The following is a 24824-nucleotide window of genomic DNA, read 5'->3' on the forward strand; positions in this document are numbered from 1 at the left end:
AAAGAAAAAGTATTTTCTGAGAGTCTCATAAGAAACATCTCTACACCTCCTGTGCTTCATCATTTTTTTTTTTGGCTTGCAGTGAAGTTATAAGATGTGTAATTAGGTGTAAGACAAGTTCTCTGGAGGTGACTTAAGAGTAACCATTATAGTACCTTAACAGAAGATTCAAAAAAATTTAAAATTAGAGAAAAAGTGAGTCCAGGACTTAACATTCCAATGAAACTGAATGGGAAAACCACATGAGACTGCATGAGGCTTAGGAGGAGATCCTGGTTCTTTACAGAAAGTTCAACTAAATACACTTTCTATGACAATTTTTATTTAGGTAGGAGAGGCTTCCTTCCCATGACCAAAATTTGCTGTGCATCTCCTGGGCAGGACATTTGGATCTGCAGCCTAGAGAATTTCATTGTGCTGGAGCTTACGGCCTGAAACAGCCTCAGTAAAGCACTTCCAGAGCAGGTAAAAGTTTTGTCTGGTGACAAGAGTTGAACTTGTGGGACTTCAGGTGGTAATTACACTACAAAACTTCCTGCTTAATTGAGTAGAAAATGGGAACAGTCCCCAGAACCAACTGCCATTAAGAGACATAGTGGTATTAGACATCAGTGATACAATTTCAGTGCCTGAATCTTAAAACTAGAAGGGTTTTTGCATTTATATATGTATATCTCTTTATTTTGATTGCAGTAACAGAAAAGGATTTTTTTTTTTAAATATATAAAGAATGAACAATACTCAAAGCATTTACTTTCAACTTCCCTTGAGGAGAAAACTAGGGATCTGTAACAGCCAGACATTTGCTGAATAGCCCTTTGCAGAATTGCAATATCCAAGCTTGCCTCACTTCAGGTCAATAAACAAGAGGTAAAAACAGATTAAACCGAACAGTTTCAAGATATCACTTAAAATGTGATGAAATATTAAATGTACCAGAAATTGATTTTGCAAACTAAACCTTTACAACTTCGAATGGAAACAATGCTGGTTGTCTCTTGGGTTTAACTGCATTCCCCCATATGGATTTGTGTTTTACAAAGTTTCAGGAAAATGTTAATGAATAAAAGCACTTAGATTTACCTGAATGTCCCTGAAAGGTTTTATTATGCAGCAAATTAATTCAACAAATTTTTAGCCGAATGCATATTTGACTACATTTTATGTGTAAAATATTCTTGAGTGACAATTTCTATCTAATGAGATTTTGATGAGGCAGAGAGCAAATTTTGAGATAAATTTTGAGAGAGAGAAAATCTGGAACCCAGTAAATATCCAGTGAAGGTCAGCCTTGGTGTCTCTGCTGCATGATTTGAGGAAGCAGTAAAGGCATTCTGGAAAGTGAATGTGTGTGAAGAGCCAGATGTACAGGAACATGGAAAACTACATCAATGTTTCTTTTTGTACCTTTTTTTTTTTAACAGACGAATAAACAAAGTACCAAATGCTCAAGTTTCAATTCCAACTATCAAAATTTGTTCCTTGATTTTTGAGCAAATTATTTAAAAACCGTACTTGAGGATTTGCTACCTAAAGGGCTGAATGTAATACAGCTGACGAAATCATCCAGCTTCATTTGGTTGCTTCCTAAAATAAAAGAAAAATCCCAAACAGAAGAGCCAACTTCCAACAAAACTGTTTGCCTTTTATTCATATGTTTTTTAAAAATATCCACCCTGGCATTCTCTGTCATTCCCTCTGCTCCTTGCCCTCTACAAATTCTTTTAGCATAAATTTGTATTTTGTAATCGTTAGCCCTTTACAAAGCAGCCAATACATTCAACTAGAGATAAGGTAATAACTTTCCAATGGAGTAGGAAATTACAGCAGCATCGTTAGGCTAATGAGTTTTGGCTAAAGAGTTCTTCCTTCTCAAGCAGAGCCTCAAGATGAAGCATTTTTGTTTGTACCTCGAGTACTGGTAACAGTTATTCCAGACATTGAACACACGACACTTCACCAGGTAACCAAGAATATTCTGAGACAAAACAAGGTGGTTTTGAGGTTGCTGACATGATGTTACTCTAGTGTCTTTCGAATGTTAACTTAAAAGTTGGAACTGTATTTTATACACTGAGGATTGCTTAAAACACTGAGCCTCCCAATACCCCAAGCACTTCTCAAGATGAGCCTATGGTGGAAACATTTTCTTGCTTCAAAGCAAGTTCCAGTTGATTTGCACACTGATCATTAAACTCACCCTTCACTGAACAATCTCCCAGCTCTAAAGGCTGCACAAAGTGTCTTTTTTTTTTTTTTTGCAGTTCCTTCACTGGAGATATCCCAGCTTTTCGGGATAGATTGCATTGTCTGACCTTGAAAATTGGTATGAGGATCCCATACTGGGTCACTCACCTGGGGAATGAAGAATTTCCCCCTAAATCTCTTTTTCAGTGTCCAAGGTGATGGATTTTAAACTTTATCTGAGGTTGTCTCATACCTTTCTTTCGTAATTGCTCTATTCTCTTATCAACTACATTGGTGAGGACAAGAGAAAGCAGCTGAACCCAGAGGCAGCAGGGTTTGGGCCATGCTGCAGACAGAGCAAGTGGCTGTGAAGTTTCCCAGTTTTAAATCACAAACAGGTTCACAAGAGCTGTTGCTCATGGCTGCTCTGGGCTCCCAGACTGCCTTACACAGGTGAACCTCTGTAGCCCAGCAGAGCTTTGTCCTGTGAGAAACAGAACTCAAGGTTAGCACCAAAACTGTCAGAATCTGTTGCTTCATTTTGGATGTTGTGCCTTCAAACAGTAAGAGAACAGAGATTAAAATTACTGAGATACTAATCACCCATCACACCCCCTTCAGGACACATCTCCATGGCTCTACCTCAGCACCAGTCTGAAACACCTTCCATTAAAACTTTGAGCTCTTCCACAATATTTGGTTCTATCATCCAGCCCCTAATTTGTCCTTTTGTGGAAGCTCTTCTGATCCTGCCAACAGCAAACTGATAATGTTGCAAAAAAGAACTGGAACGTGCCCCTTGATGTGGCAATTCCTGACCCCTACACAGCTGCTCCTTGCTCTGCCTGATCTCTGCTGGCACTCTGGCATTTTAGTTGCAAGAATGATACAGTTCCAAAGTCACATCAAATACCAGAAAACTACAGATAGAAACACTGTACTTCACTATTAATAATTCACATAAAATTCACAGCCTAAAAACAATAGTTTGCATAACAGAACAACAGAACTGAGAGAATTCCCAACATTACTGCCTCTGTCCTTAGGCTTGTCTTTCTCCAAACTTGAGTAGTAGTATATTAAAAAATAAATTAGCCAACTCATTCAAAAAAATGACTGGGTAAATTAAAGTGAAGAGATAAATTCACATTTAAATTTTGAATTTGCTTATGTTTGTCTACTGGTACCCCAGCCTTAGAAAGCATGTTACACAAAAATCTCTAATGTCAGCATCTTCTCCCTCAAAAACTTATCCTTCTCCCTATTGGGGACAATGTTTAAAGGTTTTATTTTGTCCTGTCATTAAATAATTTTGAGGCAGACTTCCTAATTGAAAAAAAAAATAGGAAAATCTGCAAGTTTTGTTTTCTGGTGGATTTGTAATTAGCTATTACATATTTAGTCAGTTATCCACATTACAGAGGTATTAATGCTGTTGTTACCCTGGGGAATTCCCTGTGTCTTCTACAAAACCAGGCTAAGTTTATAGGACCCAGAACTCAGAAAAAACCCTCCACCTTATTATTTTTACGTTTGATGCAGTGAGAGATCTTATTTGCCTCCCCACCTCCTCCCATGTTGCCTTTCCAGGTCAGATTTGTGCTTTATACTGCACCCATTTTGCTCAGCTCAGTACACTGAAAGTAACCTGGGTAAAAAGCAGTTTGAGCTTTTAATAAGATGAGAATCAGGGTTCAAAACAATTAATTATGAAGCCAGTACTTATGGCTCCAATTTTAGCAGTCTGAGCACTACAGTAACACTAAAGCAGTTTCACCTCCCCACAACTGACACACATCCACTCACGGGACTGAAGCCAACCAGGTATGACCAGAATTAAAATAGGTTCACTCTTGGAATTTGTCATCAGTCACCAGAGGGATTTTTCAATGTCAAGCTTTCATCAGCAGAGCTTCGGAAATCCCCTTTGTAGCTTATTTTATTTACAAAGATGCTTCAAAGTTTGTCATAGAACAGGAAGATTTTTTCCCAAGGGATGAATTTTCAGAGATAGCAAGCTGAGGAAGAAGGGCACCGTTTGGTTTTGGACTGCAAACAGATGTTTGCTTATAAATATTTTTACTGTTACACAAACTCAACATGTATTTTAGAGACGAGGACCTGCTCCTGTGCAAGATTTCCACTGATAGCAATCTATGGCCCTGATCCTGCTTATTAAAGTTAGTAGGAATTTTATTATCTACTTCCATGGAAGAGGTCTTGCAAGTGCCAGCATTGTTAGGAATACACACAGCGCATTAGGTACAGTTGGGGAAAGAAGAGAACTTACTCTCTTCCACAATGAGTTACATAATTTTTTAACTTAGAACAACTTTATCACTCTTAAGACATTTGTATAGCACCAATCACCAAGAGCATTGTCACTAAGGCACTGGACTGGTACTCAGCTGTCACAGGCTCTGCCTCCAGATCTAGAGTCAATCTCCTGTGTTTATGTCTTTTGTTTTCACTGGCACATGATTTTTGACATTGGAAAATAAGGTAAATAACACAAAACATCCTCCATCATTTACAGGAACAACACACCACAACGAATTACAAGGTGCTCAAGCTCTGAAGCCATGAACGTTAACATTTCTGTGCATAGATTTCTTGGCAGAAGGAAATTATCCTGCAGGTATCAATACCATGCAGCACAGTGGAGCAGTGATAGCTTCCCTTCCTCTGGAGTTAGGACATACCCTCAGTTAAATCCTGCCCTTGATGCTACAAATCAAAATAGTTTAGATAAATGAAGAAAAGCCCTCAGGACTCCTGCCTATGACAGCTAATCCAGGATGCCTTCCTAGGCTTTTGCATCAAAATCTGCTCCTATCAACTTGCAGAGCTCCAGTTTCAGCCTCTGAGAGCAGTGTTTGATGCTTTCAGAGGCAGCTGAATCCTTTCTTAGTCTGTAGTGGATTTATCTCTCCACATTATTAAAAAAGAAAAAAATCTTTAGGAGTTATCCCTACTCTGCTGCACCACACTGAATGTGTGCTCTGATGCACAAATTATTAAAAGTTCTTGGGGTGAAATAAGTTACTGCAAATGCACAGTAGCTGATTTTGAAACCACAACATCTCTACAATTTATTATTATTTTTACAAAATACCCAAAGTGATCAGACCATATTGTAGGTTACTGGCTTGCCGAAGGTTGTTTTAAAATCAAAACCATTTCTGAGTTACAGAAGTGCCAAAAACAATCTTGAACCAGGTTTGTTTGTTGTTTTTTGTTGTTTTCTTTTTAAACCAACCCCCATCCAACAAAACAGTTGTATAACTTAAAACAGAAACAAGAGTTTGTGTTGGAAACTGTTTAAAAACCAACCCACCAAATCATGCTTGAGCAGAAGCCTTGTATGGCAAAGATTCAGCTTAGGGCAGTTTAGTGCCAAGGTAAGACCCTCCATAGGTTTACAATGGAAATACTGACACAACCTCAACTACAGTGATGCAAATGTGCCCTAAAAACACTGTATTTGCTTTTATTAATAAAAGTGGTAGTGTTTACATTTGCAGGTATCTTACACTTCAGCATCACGATGAATACTGAGTAGAATGAGTTAAGTTTTGGCTGTAAGGTCAGAAGTTTCCAAACAGATGAATGAGACAGAAGTGACAGTCCTCAATCATGAAAACAAGAAGTTCAAATAAATAAATAAAACAAAACTAAGAAATATGGGTAAGCATTAGGTTGGAATGGTTCAATTAACTGCAATTATGGCCACTAAATTAGAGACAGAAGAAAACACAGTTACTTATTAAATAGCAAGCATTAAAGCTTTATGGTTTTGTATTTAAAAAAAAAAAAAAAAGAAAAAGAAAGCTGTTAAAAATAAGACTTGCATTTACCAGGCCACCAAACTGCATGGACTAATAAAGAGACTAACAAAGGCAATACTGAGACATTAAGACACACACACACTCCGTACTTGTGCAACTCAACCATATTCAAAACAATTGCCTTTTTCCTCACATAAGAAAAAAAAAAGCATCCCCTAAACATATCTGTTCATATAAAGCTTTAGGTTTCTTAAACTTTTGCTGTCTTATATAGCTCATTGTTATTATGTGTCCTCCTCATCAGAGGAAGAAGCTTATTTTATTAATTTTTTTAATGGAGGTGCTTTGTTTCTCTCAGACAAGAGATTACATTCCTCACACCACTACAGGTTTTCTCCATTTATAAATTTGGTGTTTACACCAACTCCTCCTAGGCTTAAAAAGATAAGGGTTGGCACTAAAATAAAGATTTTGGCTCCTGTAACTAAAATTAAGGCTCACAATGAATTTCCTTTCCACTACGTGTGTCCCATTTTTACCTAGTGGAAACGCCAGCCCTTCACCTACAGGCACTGGATACATTCTGAATTGCAGGGGCCTGCTTTCAGTCACGTTTTCTCCTACCGCTCTACAAAGTTCAGGTGGCAACTGTCTAAACCTGTGAACAGGAAAGATCACTCCTGAAAGGCGAGTAACAACCGCAGCTAAATTTTTTAGACTATTCAGTGTTTCTGGAAGTAATTCTGAATTGAGATGGGACAGTAACTCCCTCATATCCCTGCTCTTCAGAGAAAATGGACTATGTGATTCATTTTAAGACTTTAGCCACACAAAAGCAAATGAAAAGTCACAATTCTGAACAGTTGCACTTCTTAGTATTGAAAAGGCATCCGCTACCTGAAGCAAATCTAGCTGCACAGACATCACTGACCACACCCTCACTTGAATTTAAACTGGATCTCTTTCCAAAAAAAGAAAGCCAACACGGTCTCTTGAGTGGAGGGAAGCTAGTGTGAAAGGCAAAGAGGCAAGAATTTTGGTGTTCGTTTTTGTTTCTTTTCCTTTTAAAGTCACTGCAGTAAGATCCAGATCAGTTTAGGGGTGTAAATGAAGGGGGAACAGGGGTGTTTGAGTAATATAGGCTAACACTGTTCTAGATGTGTTATTACACCTGTAATTTCTGACTCTGTACAAATTGTACACGTAGGTTTAGACACATGAAAAAGTAACACACTCACAGAGACATAAAACACCTAGGTATAAAATATAAAGCAGTGTAGTAGTTACTAAAATTACATGCTCTCTTATTGCTACAGTGATTTTTGCTCTTTTTTCTTTTTACTGTACCACATGTTGTTCTAAGCATATAATTTGCATAAATTATTCAAGTTTAAGAAAAAATCCACACATCTTCACTTTTAAGCTACTTATATAGTTAATATAAAACAAAAAAGGTTCTAAAGTATCTCTTTATTAAAAGAGAAATAAAAATGTCATTTGAAACTGGAATTCAGTGGCCAAATCCAAGGGCAGTGCACACCTTGTCATTCCGGTAGTCGTTGCCCACGCAGCGCAAGCCGAGGTTGGTGGGTATTTGGCCCAGTCTAGAGATGGTCACCAGACCTGCATGATGCCCTACGTGTCTGTTATTGTTCTGGTTTTTGTCTTTAGCAAAAAAGGACTATGAATGACCAAAGACTAACATTTATAATTTGTAGCAAAATTTGGTTTTATGTAGAAACAAGCCATGTTTTGCATTTGGATAGAGATTTAAATGAATTAAAGCTAAAAATTAAAAAGCACGATGCTGCAACATCTGGTCACTTGTTGAAGACCTCACTTTTAAAGTGGTTAAGTTTGCACAATTTGTACTTTTTTCTTTTTTTTTTCTTTTTTTTTTTTCCTTTTTTTTTTTTACTAAACAGTATTTTTCCTTCTTTTATAAACCAGAAAAACTAAACTACAGATAAATTTTCCCTACCTTGAGCTAATGCTGCAGATAGGGTTGACAAAGCTGTACAGCGCAATCAAACATACTTACATCTTAGCTCATTGTACAGGTACAGCCATAATCAAGGCACAAAGATCTTCTACAAGTTATTTTCAATAAAGTTGTACAAAATAATACATTTTACAGTCTGTACAAGAATAATAATCCAGCAGTAAAATAAAAAATGAGGGAAGGGAAGAAGAAAAAGAAGGGAAAGACTGTGAGGACTACAGTCCAGATAATGATTTTTAGAGCAGACAGGATCATCAGTGGACAAACTGAAAACAGTGTGTGGTTAACTCTTTCTGCAATCACAGGCCATACGCAGTTCAACTCATAAATGTCCACGGTTGTCTTTAGACCACCAAGACTGGTTTTAAAAATACCCTTCTGAAAGGTAGCAGTTGGTTTTTGCACTGTCTAGGTCTGTTGGAGAATTGTCAGTATTTCCGCCCAAAGCCACATTACAGTCAGAGAACCAAACTCAAGGGTCTGTCTTCAAACTTGGTCTGTGACTTGGCACCTTCGTTACTCGGATGCAGTGAGTGATACAAAGTGGAGATCACGGGTTATAGGATTATGCCCGCAGCAGTGCTAAATTACCTAAAGTTTTCTCTCCCCCAATTTTTGTTTCACATTTTAATTTTTTCATCCCCAATTCTTTCAGGTGTTCCACATTCAGGGCTTTTAATTAATTAGGTTTTATTTCTTTTTGTTTTGGTTTGGTTTGGTTTTTCTTTTCCCTCTCTTTTTTGTTAATAACAGTGTTAGGGAATCCTCATGGAAATGGCCTTTTAAGTGTTAGGGGCCATCTCAAACTGTCCGAGGGGTACAGAAGCAAGCTTAGAAGTGCTGCTATTGTCCAGCAAGGAGAAAAAGTTGAGGGGTGCAAATCAATGGGAGATTCAAACAGTTCTCTTCCACCCTATGTGGGCAAGGGTGTTTTTTTTCTTTTTTTTAATAAGGAATAAGGAGTCCAAAACACAGAAAAAAGTGCTCTCCATCACAACAACTCGTATTGGCGAAGGTGCATGCGCTGAATAATGTCCCGACAGTCATTGAAAACCCTCCGGATGTTCTCTGTGTCCACAGCACACGTGAAGTGAGGGTAGCAGTAGTGCCTTCCATCTCCACTTGCTGTGCTGATTCTCTGTGCAAAGCAAGAGAGAGATACTGGGTTAAAATAAAACCCACTGGGGAAACCCCACCCTGTCCCCAAAAATGGGCTGAATGAAGGTGAGATGTGAATGTGTGAGTTGTGTCTTCAGAAAGTGGAACTGAGTGGCAAAATACCCACAAGTTTTCGCTCTCTCACCTGGAACATGAAGTTTAAAATGATCAGAATTACACGGTGAGATGGTCACTGAGAACTGGGGAATTTCAGAGAGGAATGAGAACTCAGGAAAATGCCATTATTTATATGCAGCTTTGGTGGATTTAGCAACACAACTCCTAGTCCATTTCGCCATGAAAAAAGTAGGATTTTGTCTCCCTGTACAAAGCTTTTATCCCCTTTTATCACACTTACAGAAAGCCTCCCTCAACTTTTAATTTTGCTCCATTTTAAAATGAGTCCACAATTTGATTGCCAGCCTCACCATTACAAGTAACAATATTAAAAAAACCCCCCAACTATGTCCATTATAGCTTCAGCTGACCAGTAATGGGAAAGAGAACATTAATATGTGACAGATGAGGCATCTTTTGATTAGTCTCTATCTTTAAAAATAATGCATGGAATAAAAATCTGGTCCTATTAATAACAGCAGAACTTCATTCATCATTCTATTTGGGGTTTCTTAATTCTCACCAATTCTTTTGCTATTTAATTATGTACAAACAAATATCCAAACAGCAGCTAAGAAACAGCAGTAAAGGTCATAAATATAACAGTGGTTGATGCAATGTGGATGTTAGATATAAACAACACAAGAAGTGACAGCACTTGGCAATAGCAGAAGGTGAGCAAGAGCTTGGGTTTGAGAAGAATCATGTAAGAAATAGCGAAAGAAAGGAAATACTTACAAGAAACTCGTCTCTAATAAAATACTTGGCCCTTGTAACTCTGGGATCCTCACCAGGCTCTGGTGTTGCTGATTAATAATAAAATAAGTATCTTATTAAAACAGATGTTTTCTGGTAATAGCACCTAAAAATCTCAACTTGTCCTGTTTTCTGCTCACATATGACAGAAATACACTTAGCAAAACTGACTGTGAGACAAGACAAATCATAACATTATTTAAACCAGCAAGATTTCAGGAGAACAAGGGAATATTACAATGGTCACAGTACCAGGCATTTGGCAGGTAAGAGAAATGACCACAGGCAGGATTAGGGGGAGTTCCGAGGACACACTTGTGACAAAGTGTCAGACTGTGGTCTACACCAAAGTAAAAGGATTTTGTCATGATGAAATTATTAATATATTAAACGTTTTAAGAGGCAGGAATCTCTCATTATTAATACCTAAAATTCAACATTACAATTTGGCTGAAAGACAGTGATGATTACATCTACTTAAGAGTTTTCAAGTCTTAGCTGAAGCTACCAAAACCATCACCAATGTGATTAACAAGGAAGTGATAAACTGCAAATAAAACTAGAAATCTTACCATCATCTGGTGTAGTGTAGCGAGCAAATTCTGGAAAGTAGTCTTCAATTTTAGATTTCCCTGCCAAAACTTTCTCTGCTAGCAAATCTTGTTTATTCAGGAAAAGGATTACTGAAATGGTCCGTAGCCACCTGTGAAAATGGAAACCAAACACTGTGAGAAGGCACAGCCCAGATCACATAGAAACTTAAAATAAGTCACCCAAAGTGTGTGGAGACAAGATCATATGACACTGAAATGATTTGGAAAGATTCCTTTTATACCTGAATCCCGAGGGTGTAATTCCAGGTGTGCACACCTTCAGGTTGTTCGGGTGGTCCCCACTTTGTGCTGTTAATCCAAACCCATCCCAGGGGAACATTTCCACCTCCCAAAGCACTGCTCCATCACTGCTTTAATTACTTCAGCCTCAATATGGCAACCACCAATCAGTAGCTGTGCAGAGCTCTTTTCAATGAGCTGAGTGTAATAAACATTAAAGGTGGGAGGCTGTGACCAAAGAATCAGCCCGGACTGTGCGGGGAGATGTGAGTAACAGAGCCCCCAGTGCTGTTAACCCTGGGGGGCAGCCAAGCACCACATAGCTCCTCACTCACCTTCCTCCTCAGGGGATGGAGGAGGAGGAAAGGAAGAATGAAAGCAAAAAAATCTGGGGCTCAAGATAAAATAGAAATAATGATTGTTTAATTAGTGAAGGGTAAGTGGAAGCGAGGAGAAGACAAAACCAGTGATGTAAAGGAAATCACTCACCACCTCCTGTGGGCAGACCAATACCCAGCAAGCTGGGTAACCTCCCGAAATCCCCTCTTTTCCCTCTTACTGAAGAGCATGATGTTATGTGGCATGGAACACACCTCTGGTCAGTTTGGGTCTGCTCACCTGTGTCCCCTCCCAACATCCCCATGGATTCACTGCAGGGGCAGAGTGAGGATCAGAGAGGGCCTTGATGCTCTGCACACACTGCTCAGCAGCATTAGTGTGCCATCAGCATTGTTTTGGGCAAAACCTAAAGCACAGCACTGTATGAGCTGTTATGGAGAAAACGAACTTTGTCCCAGCCAGGCCCATCCACGAGTGGTGACTGCAGTATGAGACAGGATCAGTAATCTCAGTGATAAGAGCCATTCACAGACCTGTTGTTCCAGATACTCTTGAAGAGGTTTAGTGCTTCCTGCAGCCGATTGGTCTGATTGTCCTCTCGTATCACCATGTTGTAGCTACTGCTCGCCACCACAAATATGATAGCAGTCACATCTAAACCAAGAAATACCCTTTAGTTAATGCCAGACTTCGAAAGAAATATCCAGGAATCATGAAATTCAATAAGAAGCTGCCAGACTCTCAGCTCCATGCAGAGAACAGGCTGGGATGATGCTGCTGACAGCGTTTTAAATACCAGGAATCAAAAAAGAAAGTGAAGAAACCAAGAAAGAGAGGCAAGGCAGGCCCCAGAACAGAAGCTGACAGAATGACAGAAAGTATAGGAAAGAAAGGAACTGAAGCAAGAGAGAGAAACTGAAGAAAGCCAAGAGGAGAATTTAAAGAAGATTTAAAACATGTAAAGAAAATTGGAAACAACTGTGAATTATCAGGAAAGGACAGGGAGGCCCTTGGGGAGAAACCTCAGGACAAACAGCACTTTTTATCTGCACGAAGAGTAATAATGACAACAGCAGACTGCAGTGAATTCATGGTTAATTGCTCTGGTCCCCCTGTAGTGTGTTTTACTGCTTAGAGCCCCATCTCTTCCCCAGGAGGCATTCCCAGGATCACAGGATCCGGATCCCTCTGTCTCTGTGGGGCTGTGCTGCTCCAGTCCCTCACACTGACATCCAGGCTCATCTACCTCAGGCACCAGCAGCAGAAGAGATGAGTCAGACCATGAGGTAACAGGAAGAGGAAGGAGCAGAGGTAAAACCCAAACAAATCTGTTATTAATAGCACAGGAGAAAATATTGCACAGTCCTTCCCCACACACACACACTGTCCAGCTGATTCTGTGACAGGAACTGTAGCAATGTGCCATGAATTCCAAGTTGCTTTCTGCTTTATTTATTCTCTAGGATCTCATTGTAACTTTTCTACAAAAAGGTGGATTTTTGTGTAACTTCATCAATATTTCGTCCAAACAACAAAGAAGAGAAAATATTTTCACCAAGTGTAGGTTTAAAAACAGCTACCTGGAGAAAGGTGTCACATCTAAACAGAGATACAGAGTAAAACAAAGAGCTGCAGTGAGGGTCCCTGTCACATTTCAGGACAGACACAAAATTACCTAATTTCAGTCATGTGGGAATTAAACCTGACCTAAACTCATGGGGACACTGGTGTTAAGAGACTCCAGCTCTCACCAGATGTGACACCACGTCTAACCAGACAGATGATCCCTACAACTTCATTCTGCACTACTGGGTCAGTGCTGATTCAGAAAGAAGCACCACAACAGAGCAAAGTGGATGCAATTATACACAAAACCATGATATTCTGATTTTAGGCATATAGTAATTATCCTGTATTTTGCATAAGCACATACATATGTAAACCTGCATGTGGAAGACAGAACATGGCTTGGAATTTACACTCTCATGGATGGCAAATAATGCACAAAGCCACCTCCAAAATTAGCTAATTAAATGAAGAGAGGGAAGCCAAAAAAAAATGGCCAAGCTGAAGTTATCAAACTCAAATTATTCTCCACCTACATTCTCCCTGAAGATGTTCTACGTAGTTACAGGAGTTTACATGTCAAGAAAAACTCCATTCTATATGACTGTTAGATAACTCCTTATTGAGCTATGTGGAAAGATGATGGGTTTCACACAGTTGAGAAAATGAAGATTAGGCACTACAATTTTGCAGAGAACTATTTTATGAAGCCAACAGAAATTCTAATCCTACCATTAAAACACTGGATCCATTTTCGGCGTTCATCTCGTTGCCCTCCGACATCAAACATACTGAGAAAAAACCATAAATCCAGTCAGTCAGAATCATTCTGTGTTGAGTTTTTTGTGTCTGCATACTTACAGAAAAGGTAAAAAATTTTAGGACTTCTGTGTCACAGAAGCTAAAAGGAATCTTGGATTATATGAACCTGAACAGGTAAACAGTCCATGAACATATGCATGCAGAGAAAATAGATTTAAAACATTTTGTTCTTCATGATTTAAAATAAAGCAGAAATTGCACACCAATTTTCATTTCTTCAAGCCAGACTACTAAATTAAAATTAATAAAACGCTTGCTTTCTATTAAACACTGATACTTGAGAAATACAGTAGTCTCAATAACTATGGTAGGCTCTCCTCCCAGCTTACCCATGTATTTGTCTGTGTTGTATTAAAAAAAGTAAAAACATAAAAAAGAAAAAAATTATACTTACTGAAAATTTACTTTATCCACCTGAAACTTGGTTTCAAAAATTCCTGATGTCAAAACTCTGCATCTGAGAAGATCCTAAAGCATAAAGAAAAATTCATGGATTCAACACAGATATTTGGTGAGTTTTCATATATTCAGCAATGGAAATAAACCCCTTTTATTCCATGCTGTACTGCGACACCAGGGAACAGCACTGGAGTGTTCAGTGTCACAGAAGCACAATGGAAATCTCGTGACTGATGTAACCTTGTAAGTCATTTATGTGTATAAACAATGCAAAGGACAAAGCCATTTTTACTGGAGTACTAAATATGTACAGTGCATGGCAATACCTGAATGGCAATTAGGAAAAGAATGAATTATCCCCAAAGATGAAGGAGGCAGGTCACTCGTGTAATTTCCTAACAAAGCTCCACATACCTGGTCAGATGGGGTGTATTCGTTCTGTTTGACTATGTCAATCTTGTCTAGAAAACTGGGGAGAGGAAAGAAAGAAGAGAAACTTGTCAGTCTCAAATGAGATGAACTTTCTAATGCTTTAGTAACTGACGGTTCCCAGGTAAGTTTTGGTGTATTTTAATGCTCTCAGGCTCACAAAATGATGAAAAATCACACACTGAAATGGCTCAGTTTGGGTCCTTGCCCGCAGGACGAGCGTTCCCAGCAGCAGCCGGCAGAGGGCTGAGCCCAGTTTAATTAATCCACCTGGGAATCTCATCCCAGCCCCTCCCGCCGGCTCCCGCCGCCACAAACACACCAGGAGTTTAATTTAGGTCATTTATTCATACGAATCCTACGATATAACCTGCTACTATTAACGGTAAAGCAATGACTCAAGCAAATTGCCCACATGTACTTTCCCTGAAAGTAAAATGAGTAATTTTAAACAACATATCAACTCTATAGTTCTTTAAATAAATGAAAGCCCTTAACCAATTTCAGTCCAAGTTCAGTTAAGTGACAGGGGACACTGATTTTTCAGTGTTTCAATTTACTTTCTGGAGCAGCAGCAGTAGTTGGGTAAATGGGTAATAAGAGATATATTTCATTAAAATTCATTAGGTATTACCTACAGATGATACTCTGGAGTATTTACATTTTTTTTACCAATTAACTATAACCTCATAATTATCTTTCACTTCAACTCAAAGAGCAAAAATCTCAAGGAATTAGTTAATTCTGTTTTATTGTGGTGGCAAAGCAGCAGCTCAGGATGCAGATTTTATGGTGTTTGCCCCCAGTCCCACTGCCCAACATCAGCCCCTTCCACTTGAGCAGTGCCTTTACCCCTAACATTAATGATTAATCAGCCTTAAACCAATAGGCTTCGAGCTCCCTTTGAAATTCCTCTGCATGAATTGTTTTCTCTCTGAAGCAGAAATCACAAAGAAAAGGCGAGTTTTCCCTGCCTCCTTCAACGTGCATTAACAACAGTCACAGCTTAAAGAGGGGAAAAGGGAGCCCTGTCCCAGATTCACGAATAAAAAACCCACCCCCAAGTAAAATCACCGCAGGACTCAGCCCCAGTTTCAGCCCCAGCTGACTTCCTAAAACACCTAATGAGGAGCAGGGAATGGGGAAAAATAATCGTAGATTTTGACAAAGGCTTCAGTGCAATGCCCTTTTCACCAGGAACTAGATGATCTTGTTTCAGAGACACATGAAAATTAATTTTTGTTTAGATTGAATTACAGAATTTTAAACACATTAAAATGTATCTTAAGTTAAACACACTACAAAAACACGTGAGACAAAGTACAAAGATCAATTTCCATCATGGAACGTGACATGGCCACAGACACACAAGGATAAAGTGGTGACAAACTGTGCTCTGCAATTTGTAAGCTGGATTTTTTTTCCTCCTATCTTCCAGGCTGTTAGGTCATTTTTTCTTCTTTTTTTTTTTTAATCCAAAGAGAAGAAATAAAACTCTCTGTTCAGTACACAGAGGATGTTAAATATGTACAACAGCCGTGAGTTCCAAGCAGCGTGATTGTTTCCACCCCATCCTCTCCCCTCAGAGCACGGTTTCAGAATCACGTAGCAATTTCACAAGTTGGAGGATGCTTGAAAAATGTTCCGAACAAAACATGTTCATCAAGATACAAAGGTGATTACTGCAATCACCCAGCCTTTCTGTATGAATTTATCCAAGCAGAACATTTTATGCTGGGTTCCACAAGAGGGGGGTTTTTGGTTTTGTTTTGGGTTTGGGGCTTTTTTGTTTTATTTTTAAACCCTCTGCTAATCAGCTTAATGGATTTTGAAAACTGAAAATTAGAAAATAACAACAAGATATTGCTATAACCTGGAACTGAAAGTACAAACCTCTTACTGTTGTTTATGCAGACTATTTTTAGGTCTATGATTTCCTTGAAAAACATCAGCCACATAGGAGCAGCAGTACTGTACTTGAGATGAATTCCAACAGCAATGCTCATGCCAGGTAAAACAAGTTCAAATGGAATAAACATTTCTTCCTCCCCCCAAAACAAGCTCCAACTTTCAGCAACATCTGATACTCCTAACAATGCTCGTTGGAGAAGGAAGTCTTTCAGTGTGTGACAGTCACCAGAAAACCCCTCCTGCTTCCAGGGGCATTTTAGGGAAAACACAGCACAGTGATACATTAGATGAAGATTTCCCCTGTGCCTTTCATAGAAGTCTGTTCCAGCAGCTTTAGAAAGGGCTGAAGGCATTAAAAACCAGTTTGATTTTTTGCTCAAATGTAAAGAAAGGGGATTTTTCTTTCGGTTGGTCAATGCAAAAATAAATTTAAGGAGAAAAAGGGAGCAGAAATTTGATCCGCTCTGATACACCTAAAATAAGGAGCAACAGGAGGAGCATGAGAGTTCAGAAAAGATCAATACACTGTGTGCAGAGGCTTCTCAGTCAATGTTAGTCAAGACCAAACAATTTATCCAGTAAATTTAACTAATAATCCAGTCAGATGAGAACAAAGCCCAATTCAAAATAAACACAAATTCACCATCATTAATTTCTATTTTTAATTCTTGCTGTGCTCTACCCAAAACACAAGTGAGGCCACTTGAGTACTACTTTGTGTGCTGAATTCACTGCTGTGAGAGATTGTTCTAAGTCTACTGGAGACGTGCCCACCATCTACTGTGTCAGCAGTGAACTTACAGGGAGAAGCAGAAGTGACCTTGGTGAAATAATTCCCATAAAACTGTCAAACCACAAAACCAAATTTTATACTGCGAGCAAGCCTTGAACAAAGTTACAAAGTCAGTTTTTTTCTTCTGTAAAATCTTCCCAGAGATTATATGGAAAAGCCATTTTCCAGAAAGCAAATAATTCATTCAGCATTGCTGCCAGTTCTCACTTTGGGCCACATTCTGGACATGACTAAGTAACAGGATCAGCTCCTGCTCTACAAAATTCTGTCACGTAGTAAGAGGCTCTTTGCCTGTGTTATAAAACCTTGATACTGCTCTGACACATGCTAACAAAAAAAACCTCAAAAGACTTCAGGTTATTTGTAGTCAGCAACACTGAGAGGAAGCATCTCTAGGACAGCACCAGTTATGTCTCTGAGATATTAAAATGAAAGGTATTAGCAAAAAATTAAAACAATCTGAAATAAAACAAAAATGCTGCATTTTTGTGCCCCTTTTTCTTAGCTTAGGAAAGGAAAACCACATGTGAAGCGTTCCAAGCAGTTCTTTGTGACAAATAAGGTGTCTTTAATTTTAAAGGGGCACTCAGGAGGCAGATTCACAGAGAGGTACACAGAGGCTTTCCTTAGCTGCAGCGGGTCTAAGTAATTAAGCCATACATGTATCCCCAATTCTTTCCAAATTTTAACTAAAACCTATTATGTCAAAACATGTCCCAATTTTCAGATCAAGATATATGCCAATACCTGAGTTATTCTGGAGTTCTTTCATCCAGAGAGAGCTGCTTTATCCCAATGTGGGGGGAATTTCCTGAATGAACAGTGCTGCTGCCAGACAAAGCACTGCAGCTTGTTTTCCCTGCTGGAAAGGTGTGTAACACATGAAACCTTCCACCTCAGAACCAGCACAGCTTCACTGTCTGGGGAAGCATGGGAGGGGAACTCAGGCTGCCTTTCCTCGAGCATTTCCTGACAGCCTTCTCAATAAACACTAACTGAAATGTTACTCTGTGATCTGACGAAATGGTTGGCAGACAAGAATTATTTCTTTTTCCTGCTTTGTGAAGAAGAGCTTTTGTTTTCAGCCTAGAACAACACTGGAAAGGTGTCTTCAAACTGACAACACACCTATATTTGAAGAGCTTTATTTCCATCAGGTTTTTTTTTTGGTCAAGTCGTAACTTGAATTTGCATATAAAATGTCTCTCTTAAAAGACACACTGAAATCTCATTGTCAGTGTCAGTAAGATACTTCATTAAATCAAGATTATAACTCATAACCCTCAACAGTAGCACTGAAACGCTGTATTTGTGAAGTTCCTTGCCTCTGAAAGCCTCGAGGTATTTTACAGACAGTAAATCAGACTTCCAGCTCCTGCCTGCCTTCATTGAGGCTGCATTTCCTGCCTTGACTATCGCACTCCAAAACGCACACCTGGAATAAACCCTATTTTAAAGGCAGGCACACTGAGTAGTAAATTGCCCCAAGTCCATTGAGTCAGTGGAAATGATTTTCCATTTCCACTGAGTCATGTTTTTCTACCAAGATATTACTAAGAACCCACCAGAGTATTACTAAGAATTATCAAGATTTTACTAAGAATTACACTGGCATTTACCCTGATCACCTCTAAAACAGTCTTTCCAATTCAGGTTTCTATGTCCAGAATGAAATTCATGATTTTTTACTGATCACCCTGAAGACCAAACTGTGCAAACGCCCTGCAGATTTTTATTTATCTGCACCCTGTCAGGACTACAAAAGTACTACTTAAAGTAGTTTTAAGCTGAAATTTAACTCAACATTAACAGCGTTTATTGTAAACAAGAGTGCATTTTTTATTTTTCAGAACAGACCATGTTTTACTTCTGCTTTCCTGCCTTTTTAGTCCTAGCCATAATCCTTTATGCTATTCAGCAAAGCTTTCTCAAAGCTCTGCAGTTAACTATTTGATAAATTCTTTCTTCAGCTATGCTGTCTATCCTGAGCCAGAGACACAGGATGAGTACAAAGATAAAAACCTCTCTTTTAAAAGGTTTTTGTGTATGAATGAATTGACTATCCCTTAACTCTGTCCTTTTCTGTTGCTCCTGGGAGCAAGCAGGAGTGGGAAGAGGAGGGAATCCAATCCCTCAACTGGTGATAAAGATTTCAACTAGTTTATTTTGCAAGAGGAGAAGAACAGAAGGCAAAGCTACAGGAATGATACAAATAAAACAAGCAAACATTCAATCTGCTGGTATTTATGGTGTCCTGCAAACATGGACAGCATGTGACACCAAACTTGTCAGGTTTTTCCCCAAATAAAAGTTAAAAATCAAAGTTGGGACATCAGTAGATTTTTGCAGTTTGTTTTTTACAGGTATACTGATATTTTCTATTGTTTGCAAAGGTGGAGCTGTTACTGCTGAGGTGGTCACTGAAGACGTGCCACAAATGTTACCGGACAATTAAAAATGCTCTTTTTTCTGCCTAAACAAAATTAGACAAAGAGAGAGAAAATAAATTCCAAAACCTTTGCAATTATTTTAACAACTTCACAATTAGGAAAGAGAAAAAACCTTTACAGAGACAGGCATACAGGGACAGTACTGTACCAAGTATTATTGGTATAATGAGGAGAGCACTATATTGCATCTAAAAACATCTCATATACGATGTTCCTGTAACAACATACTCCATGTCAGTCCTCAGACATAAGGATTTCATAGAAAAACAGATTAATGTTGGAAATGAACCTCAAAATACGGTGTAAGACGTGAACAGAAGTAAACCAAAAGCCGACTCTCCAGAAAACTTTCCCAAGAAGCTGCAAACACTTTTTGATTTCCAGTTTCAAGTCAAAGGGTTATTATCATTTCCTTATCAAAACTGTACATCACACAGAAAGGTTTACAAATAGTCTAAAGCTCAGAATTTAATTATAGATGGTATCAATGCGTACGTATCCCAAAAAAGTGATTTTGAGAGTGGCCCCAGCTGTAATTCCAGAAGAACCTCGAGCATTCCAACCACTTGGAGGCGAAGGGGCACCATGGGTCTAATTTTGAAGCAAATAATGAGAAAGCTGAAAAGTATGACTCCATATATTTGGAATCATCTTGTGGTAATCAAGGTTACAGTTCCTTATATGGCATGGAGAACATGAAGCACACACAAAAAATAGAATATTAAAACTATGGGGTACAAAGAACTGCAACTATCACAAAAAACCAGGACGCGCCAGCAAAGCCCCTTTTACTTTTGTGTCTCCATGAAGTTCAAACCTTGCCCTAAAAACGAGGCTGGTTACACACCCGGCTTCCCAAACTGCCTAATTAAAGCAGCGTAATCTGCCGGGAGGCATGAATGAATTCAGACAAACCCAGCAGAAGGCAAACCAGCCCTTCAAAAACTGCCAGCACTCGAAAAGGGAAGTGGGGAAAAGGTAGGAGAAAAAGAAAAATCTATTTAAAGAGGTTGTAGTTGTCTCTTCCCCTCACACCCCCCCCCCCCCCCCCCCCGCCTGTCTAAAGTTAGTCTGGCTTAGAGGATGCACTAACTTTCCCAATCAGTTTTACATTACAGCACAAGTCCAGAAATAGCTCCCAGCCGCCTTGGCCTCTAGCACGGTTGCCATGACAATGGAACCACAGGGCTATAAATAGCTCATCAGCACCAAATCTTGTGAGACACATCTGGAATGGGGCCAGCCCAGCCCTGGCCTGACAAATAAAAATACGCACAGGCAGTTTCAAAGGCTGGAAAGGTACAATGTGGCTCGGGCTGTGTGGAGCAGGGCAGGGAAACGGGTTTGATTGCTTGTTAGCACGAGATTTATTTGATAGGAGATTGGGAGAGGTATAAAAGTCACTTTATTGCATACTAAACAGCCAGCCTTTCTCTAAGGTCTATTTTTCGTTCTTTTCCCCACCCATCTGCAGCACAACCACCCTGCTTTTGAAACTGTAACAATGCAGCCTTTTGCCCAGGAGACTATTAAAATAAGGAAAAACAGAAGGAAAGAGATCTTCAAAACTTCCCCCTCCCCCACCCCCCCCCCAATTATTTCTGTATCTTTTTGGCTCAAGTGCACTGAGTGCTCCTGCGGGCCTGACAGGCATCCTGGCTGGGATCCTGCCCGGACCGGAGCGCTTTGCTCCAGCTAAAATCAGTCTCAGGCTGCTCCGTGCCTCCAGGACCCTGGAGTGGGACGTGGTTCCCAGATCCTTGTGCCAGGGCTGCTCTCAGCATCACTCCTTTGGACCCTCAGTAGTGGACAGAACCACAGTCACAGCATATCCCATCCCACTTCCCAACAGCTCCGTGCCACTGAACTGCCTCTGGAGCACGCATTTTCTTCCACTTAGTGGGTGAGAAAATGTCGTATTTTTAGCACAAACTCTTGATCAACCCATTCAATTACATCCAAATTATCTGTGTGGGAACAGAATGTTATGTCAAAAATGTTATTCAGTGTATTTGTCAATATTACCCAACAGAAGCCATTTGTATAATCAGGAGATTCAATATTTTCTCCAGCAGAGGAAAGCAGCAGCTCAGGAACCAGACTGAAGTTGTGAGATTTTGTTATTTCACAGATACTGGAAGTAGTAAGTCAGCGTGATAGAACGCAGAGAACACCACTCCCAAAATATAAAATCCTAGTTGCTCTATCAAAAACCAATAGAGACTACAGATGGTGATCAAAAAACTGCAACTATAATAAGCATTAAGCCACAGTAAAATATCTGCCGTCTGCCAAAAGGCACCGTGCACGCGCTCCACGCAAACTGCACCATCAGCCCACAGGATTCCTTTAGGTCCCTACATGGATATTTTCATTGCTAAAAATTGTAGAGTTACTTCCACCCAGGCTTCAAGCTGTATGTAAACTTCCCTCCCCTCCCCCTGCTTTTCACCACATCCAGTTTGCTCCCCTGCCATCTGAACAATGTATGCCTCAGGAACAGCAGCTTGCACAGAAGGATTTTGGATAATGTTCTTTGAAACATGCAATGCAGGATTTATTGGTTTTTATAAAGATACTCCAAGTTAGTCTAAGAGCCTATCACCAGCTGCAAGTTTTTATTTAAATCATATAAAAAAAGAACTATTTTTTTCTCTTCCTTAAGAAAGCAACTCATACATTACTACAAGGTAGCCCTTTCTGGCCCACATAAGGGACAGAGAGAGAGATTGTCTGAGAGAAAGATGAGGGGAGGAGGGCTGTAGAATAGCCAACACTACACGAGACAACCCAAACCTGGCCAATATTCCAGTCCTTCATTGGAAAGGCTTCCATGGCATCCCCAGCTCCCCTCTGCCATAACTCCTTGCCTTAACTGGATGATCCTTATGGAGGATCATCTGTGCTCCTTTACACTGAGTGGGGCACAGCTCACCCCAAACTCTGCATCCTATGCCCATTCCCAGCCTCTCATGGAACTGCCCAGCACAGCCTCCCCCAGGAGAACCAACACGACCCCAAGCCAAGCACTCGGGGCTGCTCCAGCTGCCTTCACTCCTACTTCGCCAGCGTGTAGGGAGGTGTTTCCACACTCTCACCACTACCCAACCACACCGTTCAACCACCTCGCTCCCGTGCCCGAGGCTCCCCCGGCCGGACAAGCCTGGGGATGTTAAATAACTCCGGAGCACCCCTCACCCCGCCCCAGATGAGTTCAGCTGCTCCCAGGCCAAGGCTGGGAACAGACATGGAAGGTAAGGGTATGGATGAGATCACCACAACACCATCTGATCCCAGGGCAAGCCCGGGGCGGGAGCGCGGGGCCAGGGAGTGGGGAGGAACATGGCGCAATCCCTATTAATTTTTTTTTTCTCTTTTAACAAGGCTGCAAAAGGAGACAAAAACCATGGGAAAAGGCAAAGCAATTACATGTTCATGCAACAAAACTCCTCACTCCACTTTGCTCACTGCTCCTCCAACATTTCCTCCTGGATTTTGGAGGGTCGTACACACCAGAAACTTGAGCCTAATTAATGAACCTGTTTCTTGCAAGACACTACCCAATCTATTGCTTTAGATATGGAATATTTTATCTTTTCTACACTAAAGCAATTTCGCTTGCCTGCCTTCATTTTTACTTATCCCCATTTCTGTCCTTCCTGATGCTGGAAATGGTTTTGACCTCCTGTGACTCTCAAAGATTGTCATCTTGAAGAATCTAGGTCCTCCATCAGGTTTGGTATCTTTTCCAGTTATTTCAGCAAAAGCTCTGCACACTAAAGACTACAATGTTTAACTTTACAGGAGGTATTAAAAGCTGAAGTCTAACACTTAATTTTAAGAAAATAAATCATTTCCGTGGACTTTACTATCTAAAAACCAACAAGCTGGACTAGTGACAACTCCAGTGTGGCTAATGGTGAACTTCTCTCCCACCTGCTCCCCCTAAATATCCCTAGCTTTAATAGTTTTTGTCATGCCCTGTTTTCTGGAAGGTGGAAAAGTATCTATGAACAAGGTCAGGGATTTTTCTGTTTTAAGCATTTTAAAATTGTAAGCTGAAGTCACGGACCTTATATACAGCAGAAGAAACCAAAAACTTCATCACTGACTGCATTCCTACTGTGCTCTGTGGGAACTGAACCCGGAGAGAAACTTGAAATTTAATAATTTTTCACAATCTAATTTAAATCCATGAGGTGCAATAAGGATCTTCTCAGGTTTAAGAATATTTGCTGTTAACTTAGACTAAGGAGTCTGTTTAAGTCAAGTCAAATTCAGAATTAAGAATTTTAAATGAAATTTGAATATGAATTTATTTGAAATTCCCCATATCTGATTTCAAATAAGGACATGAAAGCTTCCTTCAATCCCAGATACCATTTCCAATATGGCAACAACCTAAGCATGTTTTGGGTGTAAATCCCCTATTGTAGGCTGCTCTGAGCAATTAAAACAGGGGAACCTAATGGGATATCCTTTCATTGTCTTTCAACCAAGTATTTTTATGAATCTTGTCCTCATGGTCTGTAGCTCCCTCCAGTGCCATTAAATCAGTAGAATTGGTTTCAGCTGATAAAGGATGCATCTATAATTTTAAAACTGCATTATTACGACAGAATTAATGACAGCACTAATAAGTAAGAATAATGTTAACAATTAAAATATTAATAAAAGTGCATTCAGATGATGAAAGAATTAACAAGCCTAATACTTCATACTAGTTTCCCTAAATGGAAGAAAACAGAGCTATCTGTAAAACCAGGTAAAATAAAGGTTCACACAGTTCCCACGTTTTTCAGCTTGTGTAGGGCTTGTAAACCTAAACAGGGAGAACACAGAACCAGGCACTTCCCCAAATACTACTGGAAAAATGGGCAACATCAGTTGTAACAGGAATTTTAGGGACCGGGGTAGGTGGAGCTGATATGATCTCACGTGACAGAAAAGGAATTTTGAGCCCAAGACTGAGTTTCCGCAGGAATTAAGGAAGCAGTGACAGTTCAGGGAAGGAATCAGGCCCCAGATGAGCCCTAAACAATGGGAAGACAAATCTCTGCTGGGTTCCGAGCAGGGTGGTAAGGGAGGACTTCACCTCCCTGTCTAAATACACTTGTACAAAGATCTTCAGAAAAATAGTTTGCATATATTTAAATGCAAGATACAAATCCAGTGTTGGAATTCTGTCTGCTTAGGCACCATCCCAGCTGGGATTTTTGTTCAGCACTTTAGGAAGCTAGGTTCTCTATCAAAAAGGCAGTAATTTTGACTCTG

General features: G+C 39.8%; 1 protein-coding gene across 1 annotated transcript in view; it reads right to left on the reverse strand.

Annotated features, from left to right (window-relative positions):
* Window positions 1–810: 810 nt before the first annotated feature.
* The window catches only part of GNAS (GNAS complex locus), an 88134-nt gene continuing 64120 nt past the window's right edge, over window positions 811–24824 (reverse strand). Inside the window, exons 6-12 of the mRNA XM_082292901.1 lie at window positions 14382–14436; window positions 13963–14036; window positions 13479–13537; window positions 11714–11834; window positions 10581–10711; window positions 9991–10058; window positions 811–9115 (exon numbers count right to left, since the gene is read on the reverse strand). Of these exons, the coding sequence (XP_082149027.1) occupies window positions 8969–9115; window positions 9991–10058; window positions 10581–10711; window positions 11714–11834; window positions 13479–13537; window positions 13963–14036; window positions 14382–14436 (655 nt within the window). The 3' untranslated portion in view covers window positions 811–8968. The remainder of the gene's footprint in view (window positions 9116–9990; window positions 10059–10580; window positions 10712–11713; window positions 11835–13478; window positions 13538–13962; window positions 14037–14381; window positions 14437–24824) is intronic.

This window comes from Coloeus monedula, assembly GCF_965178545.1.
Source record: "Coloeus monedula genome assembly, chromosome: 17".
Taxonomy (NCBI): Eukaryota; Metazoa; Chordata; class Aves; order Passeriformes; family Corvidae; genus Coloeus; species Coloeus monedula.